Raw genomic sequence first — 18159 nt, forward strand, 5'->3', positions numbered from 1 at the left:
TCAGCATAAAATGTGCAAAGCGGGCTGTCATGTAATAATACCCTGCATAGGCAGAGAGGCCTTTGGTCAGCTCCTCAAGTCCTCCTAGACTTACGCTCGGTGCGCACCGGCCTCTGCCGCCAGCTGTGGCCCTGAACTTTGGACTCTTCTCTGGCCTAGCCCGCCCTTGGCTGGGGTGCTCGGGCCTGGCCCTAGCGGCGGGGCCGTCCAGGGTGGACTGAGTCTCCAGGACTCGGGGACCACCAGGCTCACCATGCAATGAAACTGTTTCTGGAGTTTTCCTGTCCCTGCTTTCCCTCCCGAGTCCCGGGCCAGGCTGCGTCCAGTGGGCACAGAGGACACCCAGAATTGTTGGTAATCTGGGGGTAGGCCAGGCATGGGCTTGGAGGTCACCGGGTCCAGCAGAGGCAGCGGCCTCTGTGCCACGCACGCACACACACCTCTCTTCCGTGTGTCCACATACACACGTCTGTGCACACACCTGCTCTCCATACATGCACAGCCCCACACACAGTCGGCCCTTTATGTGCACAGACACTCGTGCACACAAGCGGCCCCCTCCCTCCGTGCATACAGGCGCGCACACAGCTGGCTGTCTCTCCTTTGTGAGAGAGAGCTCAAGCACACACCCGGCCCCGCTATTCGCACACACACTCCTGGACACACTAGTCCGTGCTCCCCCCTACACACATGCACACAGCCGGCACTCTCTGCTCCCTGCACACACATCCTGACACACCCGGCCCCCCACCTGCTGCCCCATGTGCACACACACTAGTGCACACACCAGTCCCCGCCCCCTCACATGCACACACACTAGTGCGCACACTACTCGCTCCCCTACGTGCACACACCAGTCGCCGCTCCCCCACGTGCACACACACTCGTGCACATAGCCGACCCCGCTCCCCCATGTGCACACACACTCTTGCACACAGCCGGCCACCTCTCTCTCCAGACACACCGTCACAGACGCGCACAAACGCGGCCCCTTGGCCTCCGAGCGCACGCCGCGCGCGCTCACTGCCCGTCCCGGCGCAGGCCCCGGTTCCATCTCCGCACGCGCACGCGCACACGCGGACACGCGCGCACGGCCCCTCCCCGCCCTCCCAGGGCGCGCAGCACTGGCGGGAGGAGCGGGAGACCGAGGAGCTGCAGAAGAGGAGGAGGAGGGCGCCGAAGGCGCGAAAAGGCGCGCAGGCGCGCTGCGGGGCCCGCCGCCGCCCACGTCACCGCGCCGCGCGCACGTCACGCCGGCCCGACGCTCGGCCAGGGTGAGCCCCGCGTCCCGGCGCCGCTCGGCCCAGGGCAGGGACCCCGCCACGGCCGGGACCGCCCGGCCCGGCCCCCGCCCGCGCCTCCCTGCGCCGCCCCGCGCCCCGCACCGCGCCCTTTCCGCGTCCCCGCCCGCGCGGCCGGACCGGGCAGCCAGGTGCGGGCGGGCAGGGGATGCCGCGGGAGCCGCGGGCGGGGGCCGGGGGTGCGGGCGGGACCCCCGGCCACCCCATCCTGTGCCCCGGCCGCGTGTAGGCGCCGCGCGGCCCCGACCCGCGGTCTCCCGCGCCCTCCCGCGCCCCGCGCGCTCCTGTGCCTCGGGGACCCCGCGCGCTCGGCGCTGGTGGGGGCTCCCCAGGTGACCGCGGGGCGGGGGTCCCGGGCCTGGCCCTCCTGGCCGATAGCAGCGCCCGCGCCCCGCGCCGGAGGTGGGGCCAGGGCCAGGGTCGGCCGGAGCGCGCAGGGCGGGGGAGGGGATGCCGCCCCACGGCGGCCCGCGGGGACCCGGTTCCGGCGCGCGCGGGAGGCGCCTCGTGCGGAGGCGGCCCGAGGCCTAGTGACAGGCGCGCGGCGCGGACCCCGGAAGCCCACCTGTCAGAGTTACCGGTCAGCCAGGCGGGCGCCGCCGGGGTCTGGGGTGGACGCCGCGAGCCTGCACGTTGCGCCGGGACCCTGGGGCTGCGCCCAGGTGGGTGGTGGGGCCCCCCCTGCAGCGGCGGGAGGGAGGCGCTGCGCCCTGGCTGCCGGGGCTCAGCCCCACCCTCGGCCGCTGGGCGGGCCGTCGGGGACCTGGGGGTCGTGGTGGTGACCCTGCGGGCCCGCCGGCCACTTTTGCGCAGGGGACATTTCCGTCTGACGAGGCGACTTAAAATCCTCAGTGTGGGAGTCGGTTTGGCCAGCTCCGCTCTCAGGATGGAGGGTGCCTTTGGGAAGGAAGGTCCACGTTTCCTTTGAGATGTGTTATTTTTTCAACTTCTTTTTTCATTCTTACTTATTTATTGTTTTTCCTTCCTTTTTTTTTTTTTTACCAGAAAAATCATTTTTCTTCTCTGGGAAGGTGAACATTTGTAGCATTTATTTCCCGGATCTGGTAACATGGCAAAAGATGTAAGTATGTTTGCTTCATGCTGCACACGAATGTTTGCCTCGCACTAAATTCTTTGTAGTTTTCTGCCTTTATTTCAGAATGACAACGCATAAGCTACAGTAGTGTTTATTTTCAGACTTTTAAAGCATCTGAAGCGGGATGAAGGTGAAAGATGGAAGGATCTGATCTCTGAAACTGCGCTCACCACCCCCAAGTTGTGGCCTTGGATACCACACTGTGCAGTTGGGTGGTGATGGGGTGGTGCCTTCTGACTTTCTCCTTATCTTTACCGACTGTGTTAATTGCTAATTTTGAATAAACTCCTTATTAAATTGAGGTGGAGGGTGTTGCAGCACCGCAGCGAATCCTCCATTTCTTGGGGGCTTCCACATAAGATCCTGGACGGGGGCCAGGCTTAGGTCTCAGACTGTAGCCACCTGCTGGCACCTGTCTTTCTATAGAGGAAGTTAATTCCACTTGGGTGGACCAAGAGCTAAGCAATTGTTTTGGCCACTTTTTTTTCTCAGAAGGATGAGATTTGGTGGTTTATGAAATCTGGTAAGAAATGCTACTTAGCCTGCTTAGTATTTGTCATGAAACTATAGAATATTTTGAATAATTTTTTAAACTTGTGTGGGGATCGAGGCTTTTAAGGCCAGAAATGTACTCTATTTTATTGGCGTGTGGTTCTTTACTATGCTTGGTAATGCTGGTCACTGAAGCAAGCTGGATTCCTTAGTGTTTCCCATCACGCATTGCTCTGTAACTGTGAGTGAAAGGGGTTGTTGATACAGCTGTAGCGAAAATGCATCCGGAGTGTGGAACCCTCTCCATCGACGCAGAGGTTTCAGTGGTCCCTGTGAGTCCTTGTGGGGCGTCTGCCCTCCCTGACCTGTGACCACCTACGTCACACGGTGTCCCTGGCTTCAAGCACTGGGATGTGCTTTAGAGAGGGCATATGAGCACACAGGTGGACCCAATGTGGGTTTTTGAAGTCATATCTGGGTGTGCTGCGAGGCTACTTTTACCCTATCCACTGTGCTTGTCCGTACCATGCCCTGACCTCATGCGTGCATGCACTCAGAATGCCAGATGTGGCCATGTGCTCAGCGCGCAGCCGTGTTCATTACGTCTCCTCACAGTGAGGAGCTGGGCCCAGGGCCTCGGTTAGAGCACGCTTCTGGTGTTGTGTGGTTTCCTGTGTGGTTTCCTCAAATGGTTCTTAAACACGCTTTGATACATAATGGGTGGTGTCACCGGGGCCCTCATTCATTCCCCCTTGATTTCATTGGCACTGTATGTGAACAGCATGTAGTGTGAGGCTGGGGGTCGGGGGCATACAGAAAGGTGATCCGACTCTGCGGGACTCCAAATGCTCTATCCAGTTTTGGCATTTGAGACGCGGCATTTGTCAGGGGTTGCATAGGCACAGGGCCTGGGGGCTTACCTTGCGCTCAGGGGTTATGATCTGAGTTGGGGGCTGGCGCTGGGAGGAGAATAGGATTCTACAGCTGGTGAGGCCTTCCCTGCTCAAAGTCTGGGAGTGGTCAGGAGTGCTGGGTCTGGCTGGAAAGGGAGATTGTGGACAAGTCAAGGAATTTGATGTTTTCTCTAGCTCTTTTTCTTTTGAGACAGAGTCTTGCGCTGTCTCCCAAGCTGGAGTGCAGTGGCGCGATCTTGGCCCACTGCAGCCTCTGCCTCCTGGATTTAAGCAATCCTCTCGTCTCAGCCTCCCAGGAAGCTAGGATTACAGGCGTGTGCCACCATGCCTGGCAAATTTTTTTGTGTTATTAGTAGAGATGGGGTTTCACCACGTTGGTCAGGCTGGTCTTGAACTCCTGACCTCAACAATCCACCCACCTTACAGGCGTGAGCCACAGTGCCCAGCCTAGCTAACTCTTTTAAGTAGAGGTGTGACATTTGAGTTTTGAAAAGATAATGTTGGCAGCTTTTGCAGAAGGGAACATAGATCACCAGTTAGGGTTTTTTTTTTTTTTTTTTTTTTTTTTGAGACAGTTTTGCTCTTGTTGCCCAGGCTAGAGTGCAATGGCGTGACCTCGGCTCACTGTGACCTTAGCCTCCCGGGTTCAAGCGATTCTCCTCCTCTGCCTCCCAAATAGCTGGGATTACAGGCGCACCACCACATCCAGCTAATTTTTTGTTAGTAGACATTGGGTTTCACCATGTTGGCCAGGCTGGTCTTGAACCCCTGACCACAGGTGATCCGCCCACCTCAGACTCCCAAAGTGCTGGGATTGCAGGCATGAGCCACTGTGTCCAGCCCACCAGTTAGGTTTTTAAAGCACTGGTACTGCAGTAAAACCATAGGTATGTGCCAAAAGCCCTTATTCGAGGGGAAAGCTGTGCCACTCCAGCTTCTCAGAGCCCTGGGGCCTCTGTAGAGGGCCATGAGGTGCCACAGGATGCAGGGAGCTGGAACTAGTCCCTGGTAGTCACCATGGAGGAGAAGAAACAAGGACACCCAAGACCTGAGACTGGAAAGTTCTGGAGAGAACACAAGAGAAAAACAACTCGGGAGCTTCCAACCTCAAGTAGGGCACAGGGAGACAAGCAGGTGGGAAAAGGCCACAAATGGCTCCATGTGAGTTAGGGGCAGAAAGAAGAGGATGAAGTCAGTCCTCTGGGGGTGTCATCTTTGAACAGCAGTTGAGAGGCAGTGAGTGTGAAGGTCTGTATGGCAAGGAGCTACACAGAAGGGAGGAGAGAGGTACTCTGAGAGTTTGCAGAGTGGGTAGGAAATGACTGAGGAGTGGTGAGGAGAGTGATCAGTGATGGTACAGTAGGTGCAGAGTGAGTGGTGGTGGACTTGATGGAGAGTGAGTGTGGTGGTGCTGGAGTGGGTGGAGAGAGTGAGTGGTGATGGTGTTGTAGGTGAAGAGTGAGTGGTGATGGTGTTGTAGGTGAAGAGTAGTGATGGTGTTGTAGGTGGAGAGTGAGTGGTGATGGTGTTGTAGGTGGAGAGTGAGTGGTGATGGTAGATTGGATGGAGAGTGAGTGTGGTAGACTGGAGGAGAGTGAGTGGTGATGGTGTTGTGGGTAGAGAGAGAGTGATGGTGATGGCGGAATGGGTGGTGAGTGAGTGGTGATGGTGGTAGGTTGGGGGAGAGAGAGTGTGGTGGTGGTGGAGTGGGTGGAGAGTGAGTGGTGATGGTGGAGTGGGTGGAGAGTGAGTGGTGATGGTGTTGTAGGTGGAGAGTGAGTGGTGATGGTGGTAGACTGGGGGAGAATAAGTGGTGATGATGGTGGAGTGGGTGGAGTGGAGAGTGAGTGGTGATTGTAGATTGGAGGGAGAGTGAGTCGTGATGGTGGAGTTGGTAGAGAGTGAGTGTGATTATGGTGTTGTGGGTGGAGAGTGAGTGTTGGTAGTGTTGTGAGTGGAGAGAGTGGTGATGGTGTTGTAGGTGGAGAGTGAGTGGTGATGGTGGAGCTGGTAGAGAGTGAGTGTGGTGATGGTATTGTGGGTGGAGAGTGAGTGGCGGTGCTGGAGTGGGTGATATAGGGTCACAGAAGGAGGAAACAGCCTGGAAGGTGGCTGCCTTTGATGTTCCTTGAGCGGGCCCAGCTGGAGAAATGGTGAGAAGGATTAGGTTTCTGCTCTCTTGCTCAGGGACTTGTTTTTTATTTTATTTTATTTATTTGAATTAAAATGGTAAATTCTAATGGAATATTTCTCTTTATACTCTGTTGAGTGGGACAATGTGGAGAACAGGAGTCAGCTGTCAGATGGCCACCTGGCTGGCGCCGGGAACCTGAGGCCTGGTCTTGCCCAGCAGGAGTGCTGGCATAGCATGGGCCACTTACAGAAATTTATTATCAAGATTATGGGCTGCCCTTGGCAATTTGGGGAGGATTTCCTTGCTGTGGGGACTGTCTGTTTCCATGCCTGGCCCACCCAGTCTGTGATAGCCTCAAGTGCAGTCCTGTCTTAAGTTTGGAGACACTCGGGGAGGTCCATACAGACTTTGAGTTTTTGAACTGCCCTTGAAATGTCTCAGGCCCTCCCCCTCAGGGCCCAGAGAGGCTGTCCTCCCGTTCCTGAGCAGGGTGGCTGTGACCCGCGGATCTATGGGGTCACATGGCAGGTAATGGTGGTGCTCAGAACCGTCTTCAGATTTAGTCTTGGAAGACACTTTGGCGCCTCCTGTAGAGTCGGATAGGCCCTTGTCACGAGTCACTGCAGCTGCAGGGCCTCAAGTTGTTCTAGAGCTGGGCTGGCAGGGCCCTTGGCTGAGGGAGTATAGCCTGGCACTGGCATCTTGGCCTGCAGCCAAGTTTCCTGTCTGCCCAGGCAGCACGACCCTTGGGATCAGGCAGAGCTGTGCCTCTCCCCTCTTGACCTTGGAAGATCCTGCCCTCACACACGATTGTCCAGTGTCGTGAAGGTTTGTAAGTGGGAAGGCGGGCAGATGATGAATTCATCAGACATTACAGGGATGCTTTTGCTGTAAGACATTGGGGTGTAGCCAGTGTGGGGCTGTTTCTGGGGTCCTGTTTGTCTCTCCAAGCTCCTCCTGCTTTTGGTAAAGATGCAGAGAATCTGAACTTGGGTTGGGCGGGGACTCGGGCCTGGTCAGCTGCCTGTGCAGAGAAAGTGGCTGTGGACATCACTGCCCAGCATTCACTTGCCTTGGTTGTGAAAGCCGTTCTGTGGTGCCTGTTTGTGTCCTGTGAGTTTATGGAGAAATCCTGAAATTGAGAGCTGGGGACCAAAGAGAACTGTGTGCCTCTCACCATGGAGGCTTTTGAGTGATGCTGTCATGAGGCCCTGCTAATGTCAAGAGGGGACCAATGAGCTCCTCGAAGGGTCTACCACCAGGTGTCCTTTTACAGACTTGGACGATGAAGTTCAGGCCTGAAGAGGTGGACCTGATGCAGCAACAAACTGCTGTTTCCTTCAGTGTTTGAAGAAGTGAGTTCTGGGAACAGGATTCAGCAACTCAGGCCTTGTTTTGTCCTCATAAAGAAACAACTTTACATTTGAGGTTAAGAAGGTTGTCAGTTTAGCCCCCTCAGGTTTAAGTATTGAAGAAATCTGTGATGACATGCTTGTTTTTACAACAGTCTTTTCATATTTCAGGATTTTTTTTCCTACATAGGATGAGGTTAGATTAATTCTGAAGAGGTATTAAAAATTAGAAAATTATAGGTTAATTAAAAGTTTTGCCCCTGCCGGTTGCGGTGGCTCACACCTGTAATCCAGGAGGTGGGCAGATCATCTGAGGTCAGGAGTTCAAGAGCAGTCTGGCCAACGTGGCAAAACCCTGTCTCTACTAAACATATAAAAATTAGCCAGGCGTGGTGGTAGGCGCCTGTAATCCCAGCTACTCGGGAGTCTGAGAAGGAGAATTACTTGAACCCGGGAGGCGGAGGTTGCAGTGAGCCGAGATGACACCACCATTGCACTCCAGCCTGGGCAACAAGAGCAAGACTTCATCTCAAAAAAAAGAAAAGTTTTGCCCCTAAAACGTGCTTTGAAAGAGGTATTATAGGAACATCTGGTATAAAATTCGAAAGATAAAAAGAATATCTTTTTTTTTTTTTTTTTTTTTTGAGACGGAGTCTCGCTCTGTAGCCCAGGCTGGAGTGCAGTGGCCGGATCTCAGCTCACTGCAAGCTCCGCCTCCCGGGTTCACGCCATTCTCCAGCCTCAGCCTCCCGAGTAGCTGGGACTACAGGCGCCCGCCACCTCGCCCGGCTAGTTTTTTGTATTTCTTAGTAGAGTCGGGGTTTCACCGTGTTATCCAGGATGGTCTCGATCTCCTGACCTCGTGATCCACCCGTCTCGGCCTCCCAAAGTGCTGAGATTACAGGCTTGAGCCACCGCGCCCGGCCAAAAAGAATATCTTAATCAGCTCTTTGTTAGCTCTTTACTTTTGGTATTTGGAAAAAATCTCTGGAGTTCATTGTGTAAGAATTAGAAACCTCACCTTTGGTGCACAGCTTAGTTTGTAGTAGAACTGTTAGGTGCTCTTCAGGGGATGTTAAAAACTTTTCACTCTTGGTATTTACATTAAAAACTATTTTGTTGTAGAACAATGAGAAAATCCAGATTTGCAGTTGATATTTAGCTTGACTTACAGTGTGGCTTTCTGCTGTTTGTCGTAAGGGACTAGATTTGTCAAGTTTTGCTCAGAGAGGAGGCCTAGCAGCAGTGGGTGGCTTAGACCACACGTGGGGATGGATCTGCAGGGGGAAGGGCGGTGTCAGCATTGGCTGAATTAGAGGCTGAATTAGATGACCCCTCATCCCCCAGTTGTCTTCTTACTCAGATGATTCTGGTTGTTCGGGTACTGGCCATGCACTGCTGTCTGTATCTTTGTGCGTGGTGCAGGCCTGGAAAAGCGTCCACCCTTTGCACTTTTTTCCCAGCTGGCTGAGATTCCCACAGCATCCTGACTCTGCTTCTGGGCTCCTGTGCAGACGCAGACTATGGCTTTTAAGTTGTTGCACAGGTCATGGGCTCTGTTCACATGTGCTGCAGGTCATTTTGAGACTCAAGGATGAAGAGTTGTATCTGCCTCTTCCTGTCAGTCTTTTGTGTGAATCCTGTTTTTTGTTTTGAGACGGAGTTTCACTCTTATTGCCCAGGCTGGAGTGCAATGGCGTGATCTTGGCTCACCGCAACCTCTGCCTCCTGGGTTCAAGCGATTCTCCTACCTCAGCCTCCCAAGTAGCTGGGATTACAGGCATGCGCCACCATACCCTGCTAAGTTTTTTTATTTTTAGTAGAGATGGGGTTTCTCCATGTTGGTCAGGCTGATCTCGAACTTCCGACCTTGGGTGATCCACCTGCCTCGGCCTCCCAGAGTGCTGGAATTACAGGCGTGAGCCACCACGCCCAGCCATAAATCCTGTTTTTCCATGGTCCAGTGTCTAAGAGATTCTGGTCTGATGAATGAAACCCTTGTGTGTCCCCTGTGGCTTTGAGATACAGTGTCTTTTAACACAGGTGCTTGCCTTGTGCACCCTGGTGTGCCATTCAATAACATCGCGTCACTGGGGTCTGAGGAAAAGAGGCAGTGTGATCTGCTCCAGTGGATGGGGAAGCAGGAAAGGGTCGGAAACCCGAATGGATCAGCCCAGAATCCAGCATTGCCAACGCGTCCCTGGCCCTCCCCTCCTGCCCAGGTGACAGGTGTGGTGTGTGCTGGTCCTCAGCCCTGCCCAGGAGACAGTTGTGGTGTGTGCAGGTCCTTAGCCTTGTCCAGGTGACAGATGTGGTGTACATGGGTCCTTAGCTGTGCCCAGGTGACAGGTGTGGTGTCTGTGGGTCCTCAGCTATGCCCAGGTGACAGGTATGCTGTGCGCTGGTCCTCAGCCCTTCCCTGGTGACAGGTGTGGTGTGTGCTGGTCCTCAGCCATGCCCAGGTGACAGGTGTGTACACGGGTCCTTAGCTGTGCCCAGGTGACAGGTGTGTTGTGTGCTGGTTCTCAGCCCTTCCCTGGTGACAGGTGTGGTGTGCGCGGGTCCTCACCCTACCCAGGTGGCAGGTGTCCTGTGCGCTGGTCCTCAGCCATGCCCAGGTGACAGGTGTGGTGTGTGTGGGTCCTCACCCTGCCCAGGTGACTGATGTGGTGTGCGCAGGTCCTCAGCCGTGCCCAGGTGACAGGTGTCCTGTGCGCTGGTCCTCAGCTGTGCCCAGGCTTGGGCTGTGGGTGCCGCCCATTCCTAGTGGACATGGAATCCTTGTGTTACTGAGTGACCTGCCTGTGCCGGTTGCTGTACCAGCGAGCTTTTCTGTCGCAGTTGCTTTTTAATAGTATCCATTAAGTAGACTTTTCACAAGAAAAGAATATGACTTACTAAAAAAAGTTCGAGCAATATTTCTTCTGATTGTAAGAGTAATCTTAGTTGCAGAAAATTTAAAAAAATTCTAGGAAAGCAAAAAGAAGAAAAGTTACGTTCATATGTGAGCTGAACTGTTAGGATTTTATAGCGTATGCCTGTTGGATTCCTATTTAGCTGTGTGTGATAAAGCAGCTTTTCCAAGATGGGAACGTACTGTACCTTCTGTTTCTAATCTTTTTACCTCAGTATATTGTCAGTGTTTTCTCTGGTCAGTTATTTTTTTCTACCATGTTTTTAGCAGCTATACGTTTATTTGGTACGTTGGGGAGTTGTAGATGGTCAGTTACTGAAAACGTGGATTAACCTGGGAAATAATTTTTAAAACATGCTGTACCTAAACACTTCATTTTACATTCAAACAAATGTGCATCTGGTCCCCAAATCTCTTGCCTCTGGACTGAACTCCTCTTCTTGGAGAACGGGGCCACCCCTTCGAGCCACACCCAGCACCGTTCCGGGTTTTGATTTCTGTAGATTGAGTGGAGAACGTAAAAGACATCTCAGGACACGGAGTGCAGCCTCCGGGGTTGTTTGCAGTTTTCCCAGGATGCTGATAACAGAGCCGCTGGCGTAAAGGGGTGTCTGGAATGAGCAAGGCTGAGTCTGAGACACATGCAGATCTGTCCAAAGAGTCCTTTCGGCCTGGCGCTGTATGGGAGAGGTGGCGGACTTAGGAGAGCTCTTCCTGCTGCATGCATGTGCCTCAGTAGTTACCCACTGCCCTGTGGTTGGGGATTCTAGTGGTTTCCAGTTAAATCTTCTCAAATTTGCACAAATCCAGGATGAGTTTTAGGATGAACTGCTGGAGGTGAAATTGCCTGTGTGCGTGTATGTCTGCGAGTACAAACGCTGGTCTTTGAGACGTGCCGTCAGGCTTTTTAGCTGCTGTGTAGTCATTTACTTCCCCTCCTCGAGAGTATTAATGGCTCGGAGTAATTTGTATAGGACTTACTTTAGACTGCTGTTTCTTTTGCCTTTAAGAAAAATCAGGGTTTGAATGAAAATATCTCGTGTCACCACTGTTGATAGAATCCGAATTATATTTTGCAGGGAAGCAGGATGAAGAGGGAGATGACCGTGGTGGGAGTTCAGCCTCTGACTTTGTTTTCATGCCTGAGTTTGAGGTCATACCTCTTACCTAGTTATTGACTCTTGGAAGCCATTCCTGCTTTAGGGCATCCTTTGACTCCCGGAGTCGTTTTTAAGTTTAGAGGCCTTATCTGGAGTGATGCAGCATGGAGGACAGATGTCTGCCTCAGCGTCATCCAGCTAGCCCGAATTGAGCTGTCTGTGGACGAGGGGTTCCTCTCGCTTTGGGAGACCCCGGGTGTCCCCTCCCCCAGCACGGCCAGGTTGGGGAGGAGGAGTCACACATTCAACAGCTCAGGGGGTGTGCAGCCACAGAACTGGAAACTCTGGTCTGTGGGCTCCGTGTCTGGGAGCTCTGCAGGCCGGCGGTGCAGTCGGCTAGCCACGATGACTTTTGCCTGGACTTAACCTCTTTTTTCTCTAACAAATGGAAAAGGAGTTCCCATTGGAGTGGCCGGACCAAATCCTGTTCTGGGGTGGAAGGGGATGAAGGTGGTCAGCATCGAGGGTGATGTTGATGCCCATTCGTGTCCTCAGTGTCTGTCCCATCCCAGGCCGTGGTTCCAGTGGCATTTATCACACGTGGATGCTGATCCTGGAAGCCATGCTTCGTGTTTTTGGGCATTGGTTCCCTGGAGCCCCGTTTTTGCTCACTGTTGAGACAGAAAGGCTGCTGGTGAGGAGGCTGTGCATCCCCTCGTCCCAACCTGTCCTGAGCTTGCCTGACAGTGCCTCCTTGTGGGTGGGCATCAAACCCCGCACCTGAGTCTGCTGTGGCTCTGGTGCCTGCCCATGGTCAGGGTGGGTGTCCTGGGCCCTCCGGACACCCCGTCTGGCCAGGGTTGCTGCTCCCTGCTGACCCCAGGCCACCCTGGAGGAGTGTTTCTGAGAGTGCCGGTGGCTCACTCTGTCCTTGGATGACTTGGTTTTTGTTAAAATGGAAATTTAAATTCTTTCTAAAAGAGAAAAGAGTTTAATGTAAAAACTTTTCCAGAGGAGAAATTAGATGAACATATTGTTACTTTTAAAGTTAGCTGATACGATAAGTAAACAGATGAACGGAGATGGTCTCCACCTCCCACAGGCTGGCAGTATACTTGGTCGAGGGCTACGGGGCGGCTCTTCCCTGAGGCCCCAGGCCTGGACCCCGTCGCGCTGTCCGGCAGCGTGTGCTGCGTTTCCCTGGGGAGCATTTTCCTACCGGGCCTGTGTGACGTGTTGTGGAGGAAGCTGTGTGAGGCAGGGGTTCCAGGGGCCTGCACGGCTGGACCTTGCTAGCCCTGGGACCTCAGGTGGGGACTCCTGGTCTCTGTGTGCTCGCCTATCCCATGTGGGTGGCCAGCCACCCTCCCTAACAGGGCAGTGAGGGAGAAAGGAGGGCGTCAGCTGCTGGCCCCGTCCTGGCTGAACTTGGGTGGATGCAAAGGAGTGAACATAAGGCTTTGACGAAATTAGGAGCACCTCATAGGCCTGGGCTCGGGGTCAGACCTTCTCCCAGCCACAAGGGACTGGTCTGATCAGAGCTGGAGGGACGGCCATTGCCGCGTGCCCAGTGTGAGGGCTCTGAGCTCAGGAGCCAGCAGCCAGGCACGCTGGGGACTCTGTGGCCCCTGCCTCTGACCCAGTGTTGCACAGAGGGGCCCTGGCTTGCCCTGGACACTGTTTAGAATGATTGAGGGGGTGGCGGTTGGCCAGATACAGGAGAGGTGGAGTCTCCGAGGGAGCAGGCCTCTCCTGCAGGCTGCGGCTTCCGGGAGGGCTGCGGGCATGAGGTGTTTGAACACAGCAGTGACTTCATAAGAAAAGAGAGCGGAGCTGCTGACATTTCAGGTGAGTCGTTGTCAAGAGTGTGGAATCCAACTGTGCTGGGAGCCACTTGCTGGTCCCTGGCCAAGTCCCTGTCTGGTCCCTCTACTCCCCACCACCCCAGCCCTGGAAAACCTCGCCTGCCAGGTTCATACTGCACGACCCAGTGCAGCCTGCCCCAAAGACAGCCGGAGGCAGGATGCAAGCACCTGTTTAACGGCTGTGGAACTCATGTATGGGTTTTCCAGGCGGTTTTGCATTTGTGCCTATTGTAGACAGGAGCATCTTTTGCTGTTTTTCTGCTGGAAAAGCAGGCTTTAGCGTGGTGGCTGAAAGTCTGATTATAGATCATATAGATTAGAGCAGCCTCTGCTGGGAGAGGGATGCTGGGTTCCTGCCTTCCAGGTGTCTGCTCGCGAGTGGATGGGCCCCACCCTCTGTGCTTGCTGGGGCTTCAGAATCCATTGGTTTCCTGAAGGTTCTGGTGCCCCCTGAAGCACAGCCCCACCTCCCCAACCTGCCCCTCCTGTGACTCGCGTTGTGTGTGAACTTACCTCCTTGCTCTTCAGCTTCCCTGCCTGGTGGCTCCAGGCTGTGCCCTGAGGACCTGGGGTTTGTGTTGCCCACTTGGGTGGAATCTGCACCCCCCTTTCCTCTTCATTTAAGTTGCGTGGGGCCGGGAGGAGGCGTTCTCTGCCCCTGCATGGCTTGCACTGTGGCTCTGGCTGCCGTCCGTCTGCCCGCTCGGGGATGCCAACTTCCTCTGACTCTTTCTTAGAGTGACATTGGGCCCCACCTTCGCCTGCAGCTCAGCACCTCTGGATGGACCTCGTTAGGCGTGCGGTTTTTCCCTTAATTTAGGGGATGAAATTGCTTTATTGCTTTGTTTAGTTATGACAATGGAAAGATTATTTAAAAACAGTGGTGCAGAAAGGTATCAGAAAGTAAGCAGCCATCTGAAATGACAGTCATGGGGGCTCTGCTGTTAAGGCTTTTTGGTGATTGTTTTTGGGGATAACCTAGATGTGTGTGTTGAAACACACATGTACAGTATGGAATTTTAAGTAAATGAACTCACGTTTTGTTCACTGCTAATTTTTACTCAACAGTTTGTCCTACTTTTTTTTTCACATCAGTAAATATAAGCAGAGATAATTCTAAAAAGTTTGTGGAACATTTCAGACACACACAAAAGAGAGAGATTGTGCTGCTGCCTCATCCCTGTCACGGACCTGGGTGACTCCCTGCCTGGCCAGGGTGATTATTAAGTAGTTATTAAATACTCTGACATGTGTCTCTGAGAGATAGTCATTCACTCTTATTGTCACATGGGCAGCATTTAAATTTCTCAAGTTGTCTCAAATTTGGAAAGTTTGTTTGCATTGGAGCCTCGCCCCCTTTCCGCAGCTGCTGGAGTCTGGTCTCGTCGATGCACCCTCATTTACTCCACCCTGTTGATGCGCTGCCCTGGCTGAGTGTTCATCCTTCAAAACCTTACCCTCAACGGTGTTGGGGCCTTTGGGAGTGACTAGGATTGATTGAGGGCACGAGGGTGTAGCCCCTCTGCCCATTGGATCAGCGTCCTTATAAGCCAGTCCCCAGGGCGAGCCTGCCCTTTTCCCGCCTTATGAGGCCCAAGGAGGAGGTGGTAGGTACAGCCTGGAAGCTGGCTCTGCCCTGACCTCCCACTTCCACCTCCAGGACTGCGAGAGAGAATCCTTGCACTTAGGGCTCCAGGACCGTGAGAGAGAACCCAGGACTGTGAGAGAGAACCCTTGCAGGTAGGATAGGGCTCCAGGATCACGAGAGAGAACCCAGGACTGTGAAAGAGAACCCTTGCAGGTAGGATAGGGCTCCAGGATCACGAGAGAGAACCCAGGACTGTGAAAGAGAACCCTTGTACTTAGGGCTTCAGGACTGCCAGAGAGAATCCTTGTATGTAGGACTCCAGAACCGTGAGGGAGAACCCTTGCACTTAGGGCTTCAGGACTGCGAGAGAATCCTTGTGCTTAGGGCTCCGGGACTACAAGATACAACCCTCACACGTAGGGCTCCAGGACTGCAAGGGAGAACCCTCACATGTAGGGTTCCAGGACTGCAAGTGAGAACCCAGAATCATGAGAGAAAATCCTTGCATGTAGGGCTCCGGACCATGAGAGAGAAGCTTTGCACATAGGGCTCCAGGACCGCGATAGAGAAACCAGGGCCGTGAGAGAGAATCCTTGCACGTAGGGCTCCAGGACTGCAAGAGAGAACCCAGAACCGTGAGACAGAATCCTTGCCCGTAGGGCTCCAGGACCATGAGAGAGAACCCTCACACGTGGGGCTCCAGGACCGTGATAGAGAACCCAGTACCGTGAGAGAGAACCCTTGCATGTGGGGCTCCAAGACCGTGAGAGAGAACCCTTGCACGTAGGGCTCCAGGACCGTGAGAGAGAACCCAGTACCGTGAGAGAGAACCCTCGCACGTGGGGCTCCAGGACCGTGATAGAGAACCCAGTACCCTGAGAGAGAACCCTTGCATGTGGGGCTCCAAGACCGTGAGAGAGAACCCTTGCACGTAGGGCTCCAGGACCGTGAGAGAGAGCCCTCACATGTAGGGCTGCAGGATTGTGAGAGAGAACCCAGAACCATGAGAGAGAATCCTTGCACATAGGGCTCCGGGACCATGACAGAGAACCTTCCCACGTAGGGCTCCAGGACCGCAATAGAGAACTCAGGACTGCAAGAGAGAACCCAGGACCCAGGACTGTGAGAGAAAATCCTTGCATGTAGGGCTCCAGGACCATGAGAGAAGGAACCCAGGACTGTGAGACGGAACCCTTCCATGTAGGGCTCCAGGACCGCGAGAGAGAACCCAGGACTGCGGGAGAGAACCTTTGGACCTACGGCTCCAGGACCGTGAGAGAGAACCCTCGCACGTAGGGCTGCAGGCTGTGGTGTTTGGTGGCGGAGTCTGAAAGGACTAAGACATGGCTCACATGTTTATTTAGGTTGCTTGCAGCACTTTGTCTTTATCTAAGCAGGTGTGTGATAAATGCACTGGCTGGGTTAGGCTTCCAAGTACCCTCCTAATGGGTTCTTGGAAGTACAGCTGCCCAGGTAGGGATTGAGGACTGGGCAGAGGACCTGGGCGCTGCCAGCCACGGCATCTCTGCCAGCCCAGGAGTGCACGTTTTTGTTTGCACTTCTCAGAGCACTACTGGGATAGCTGGAACGTCTTGTCTTACGTTTGTTAACAGCTTTGTGTCTTGTGTATTTTTCTATTAGGTGTTTCTTTTAATCAACTTCTGATTCTTATCCAAGAACAAAGTTTGAGTCTCCATTTCGGTAAAGTTTTTCTTTACCTTCAGAAAAATTAGGATGTTTGTGAAAATTTTAGTTTTGCAAATATATACCTTGCATGTAGATTTGATCTTAGGGGTTATATGTTTTTAAAATTTGTTATTATCAATGAGTGTTTTTATCCATTGTATTTTCTTTCTTTCTTCTTTTTTTTTGAAACAGTCTCGCTCTGTCATCCAGGCTTGAGTGCAGTGGCGCTATCTCGGCTCACTGCAAGCTCTGCCTCCTGGGTTCATGCCATTCTCCTGCCTCAGCCTCCCGAGTAGCTGGTACTACAGGCGCCCGCCACCACGCCTGGCTAATTTTTTGTATTTTTTAGTAGAGACGGGGTTTCACCGTATTAGCCAAGATGGTCTCGATCTCCTGACCTCGTGATCTGCCCGTCTTGGCCTCCCAAAGTGCTGGGATTAGAGGTGTGAGCCATCATGCCTGGCCACCCATTGTATTTTCTAACTGGTTATTATTGCTTATAAAGGTCTGCTTTTTCTAGTATACTTTTTTCTTAATTTTTTTCATTTTTTTTCTATTTTTATTTTTTATTTCCATAGGTTTTTGGAGAACAGGTGGTATTTGGTTACATGAATAAGTTCTTTAGTGGTGATTTTTGAGATTTTGGTGCACCCATCACCCAAGCAGTGTACACTGAACCCAATTTGTAGTCTTTTATTCCTCACCCCCTTCCCACCCTTTCCCCCAAGTCCCCAAAGTCCATTGTATCATTCTTATGCCTTTGCATGCTCACAGCTTAACTCCCATTACTTTTGTTTTTATGTTTTCTTTACTCTGCTTGATATTTTCTAGCATTCTTATGACTTAAAAAAACTTTAGTGAGGCTGGGCGTGGTGGCTCACACCTGTAATCCCAGCGCTTTGGGAGGCCGAGGCGGGTGGATCTCGAGGTCAGGAGTTGAAGACCAGCCTGGCCAAGATGGTGAAACTCTGTCTACTAAACATACAAAAAATTAGCCAGATGTGGTGGCAGGCGCCTGTAATCCCAGCTACTCAGGAGGCTGAGGCAGGAGAATCGCTTGAACTCTGAGGTTGGAGGTTGCAGTGAGCTGAGATTGCGCCCCTGTACTCTAGCCTGGGTGACAGAGTGAGACTCTGTCTCAAAAAAAAAAAAAAAAAAAAAACCTCAGTGAATAATAATATATAAAGTGCAAGAAAACCTAAAGAATGATAACATACCTACTATAAAATACACAGATGTGAAGTATACAGCTAAATGGATTTTAAACATCACACACACTATGTCACCACTGCCCAGATGGCAACACAGCCATCCAGGAGCCTCCCACATGCGCCTAGGGCAGTCCCCCTGCCATGATTCTCCTCCCGTGCTGGAGTCCAGCAGTGAGAAGTCAGCTCTGCCGCCAGCCGCAGTGCCTTGTGCTAAGGATACCGCTACCGCTGCAGATGCATTCTCAGAAACGGACGTTCGCTGTGTCCTGTTTTTGGCAGTTGTAGTTATGACCATCTATAGCTGTGAACATCTTGCATGGTCTTTGGCGCACGTCTGTGCGTGTCTGTGGAGGATTTGCATGGTTTGGCCCTGTGGGGTCGCTGAGCTGGGGGCAGACCCAAGGGGGCTTGCTCCTGTGCCCACAGCTGTTGGGCAGCAGGGCGTGATGGCTCCTGGGGTGCTGGGCGCCTGTGGCCTCCACCTGCATTCCTGGCGCCCGAGGGTG

The 18159-nt window shown here is 53.2% G+C and overlaps 1 protein-coding gene across 6 annotated transcripts in view; it reads left to right on the forward strand.

Moving 5' to 3' along the window:
• The first annotated feature begins 1241 nt into the window (after positions 1-1241).
• Positions 1242-18159, forward strand: part of TFDP1 (transcription factor Dp-1) — a 57970-nt gene continuing 41052 nt past the window's right edge. For 2 of the 6 annotated variants that reach the window (XM_015121520.3, XM_077974117.1), the window contains exons 1-2: positions 1242-1432; positions 2307-2382. In XM_015121520.3, the coding sequence (XP_014977006.1) occupies positions 2371-2382 (12 nt within the window). In that variant the 5' untranslated portion in view covers positions 1242-1432; positions 2307-2370. Of the gene's footprint in view, positions 1433-1708; positions 1964-2306; positions 2383-18159 lie in introns of those variants that run through there. The other 4 variants (XM_015121522.3, XM_028837391.2, XM_015121521.3 and 1 more) reach the window with 3 other exon arrangements.

This window comes from Macaca mulatta, chromosome 17 (assembly GCF_049350105.2).
Source record: "Macaca mulatta isolate MMU2019108-1 chromosome 17, T2T-MMU8v2.0, whole genome shotgun sequence".
Taxonomy (NCBI): Eukaryota; Metazoa; Chordata; class Mammalia; order Primates; family Cercopithecidae; genus Macaca; species Macaca mulatta.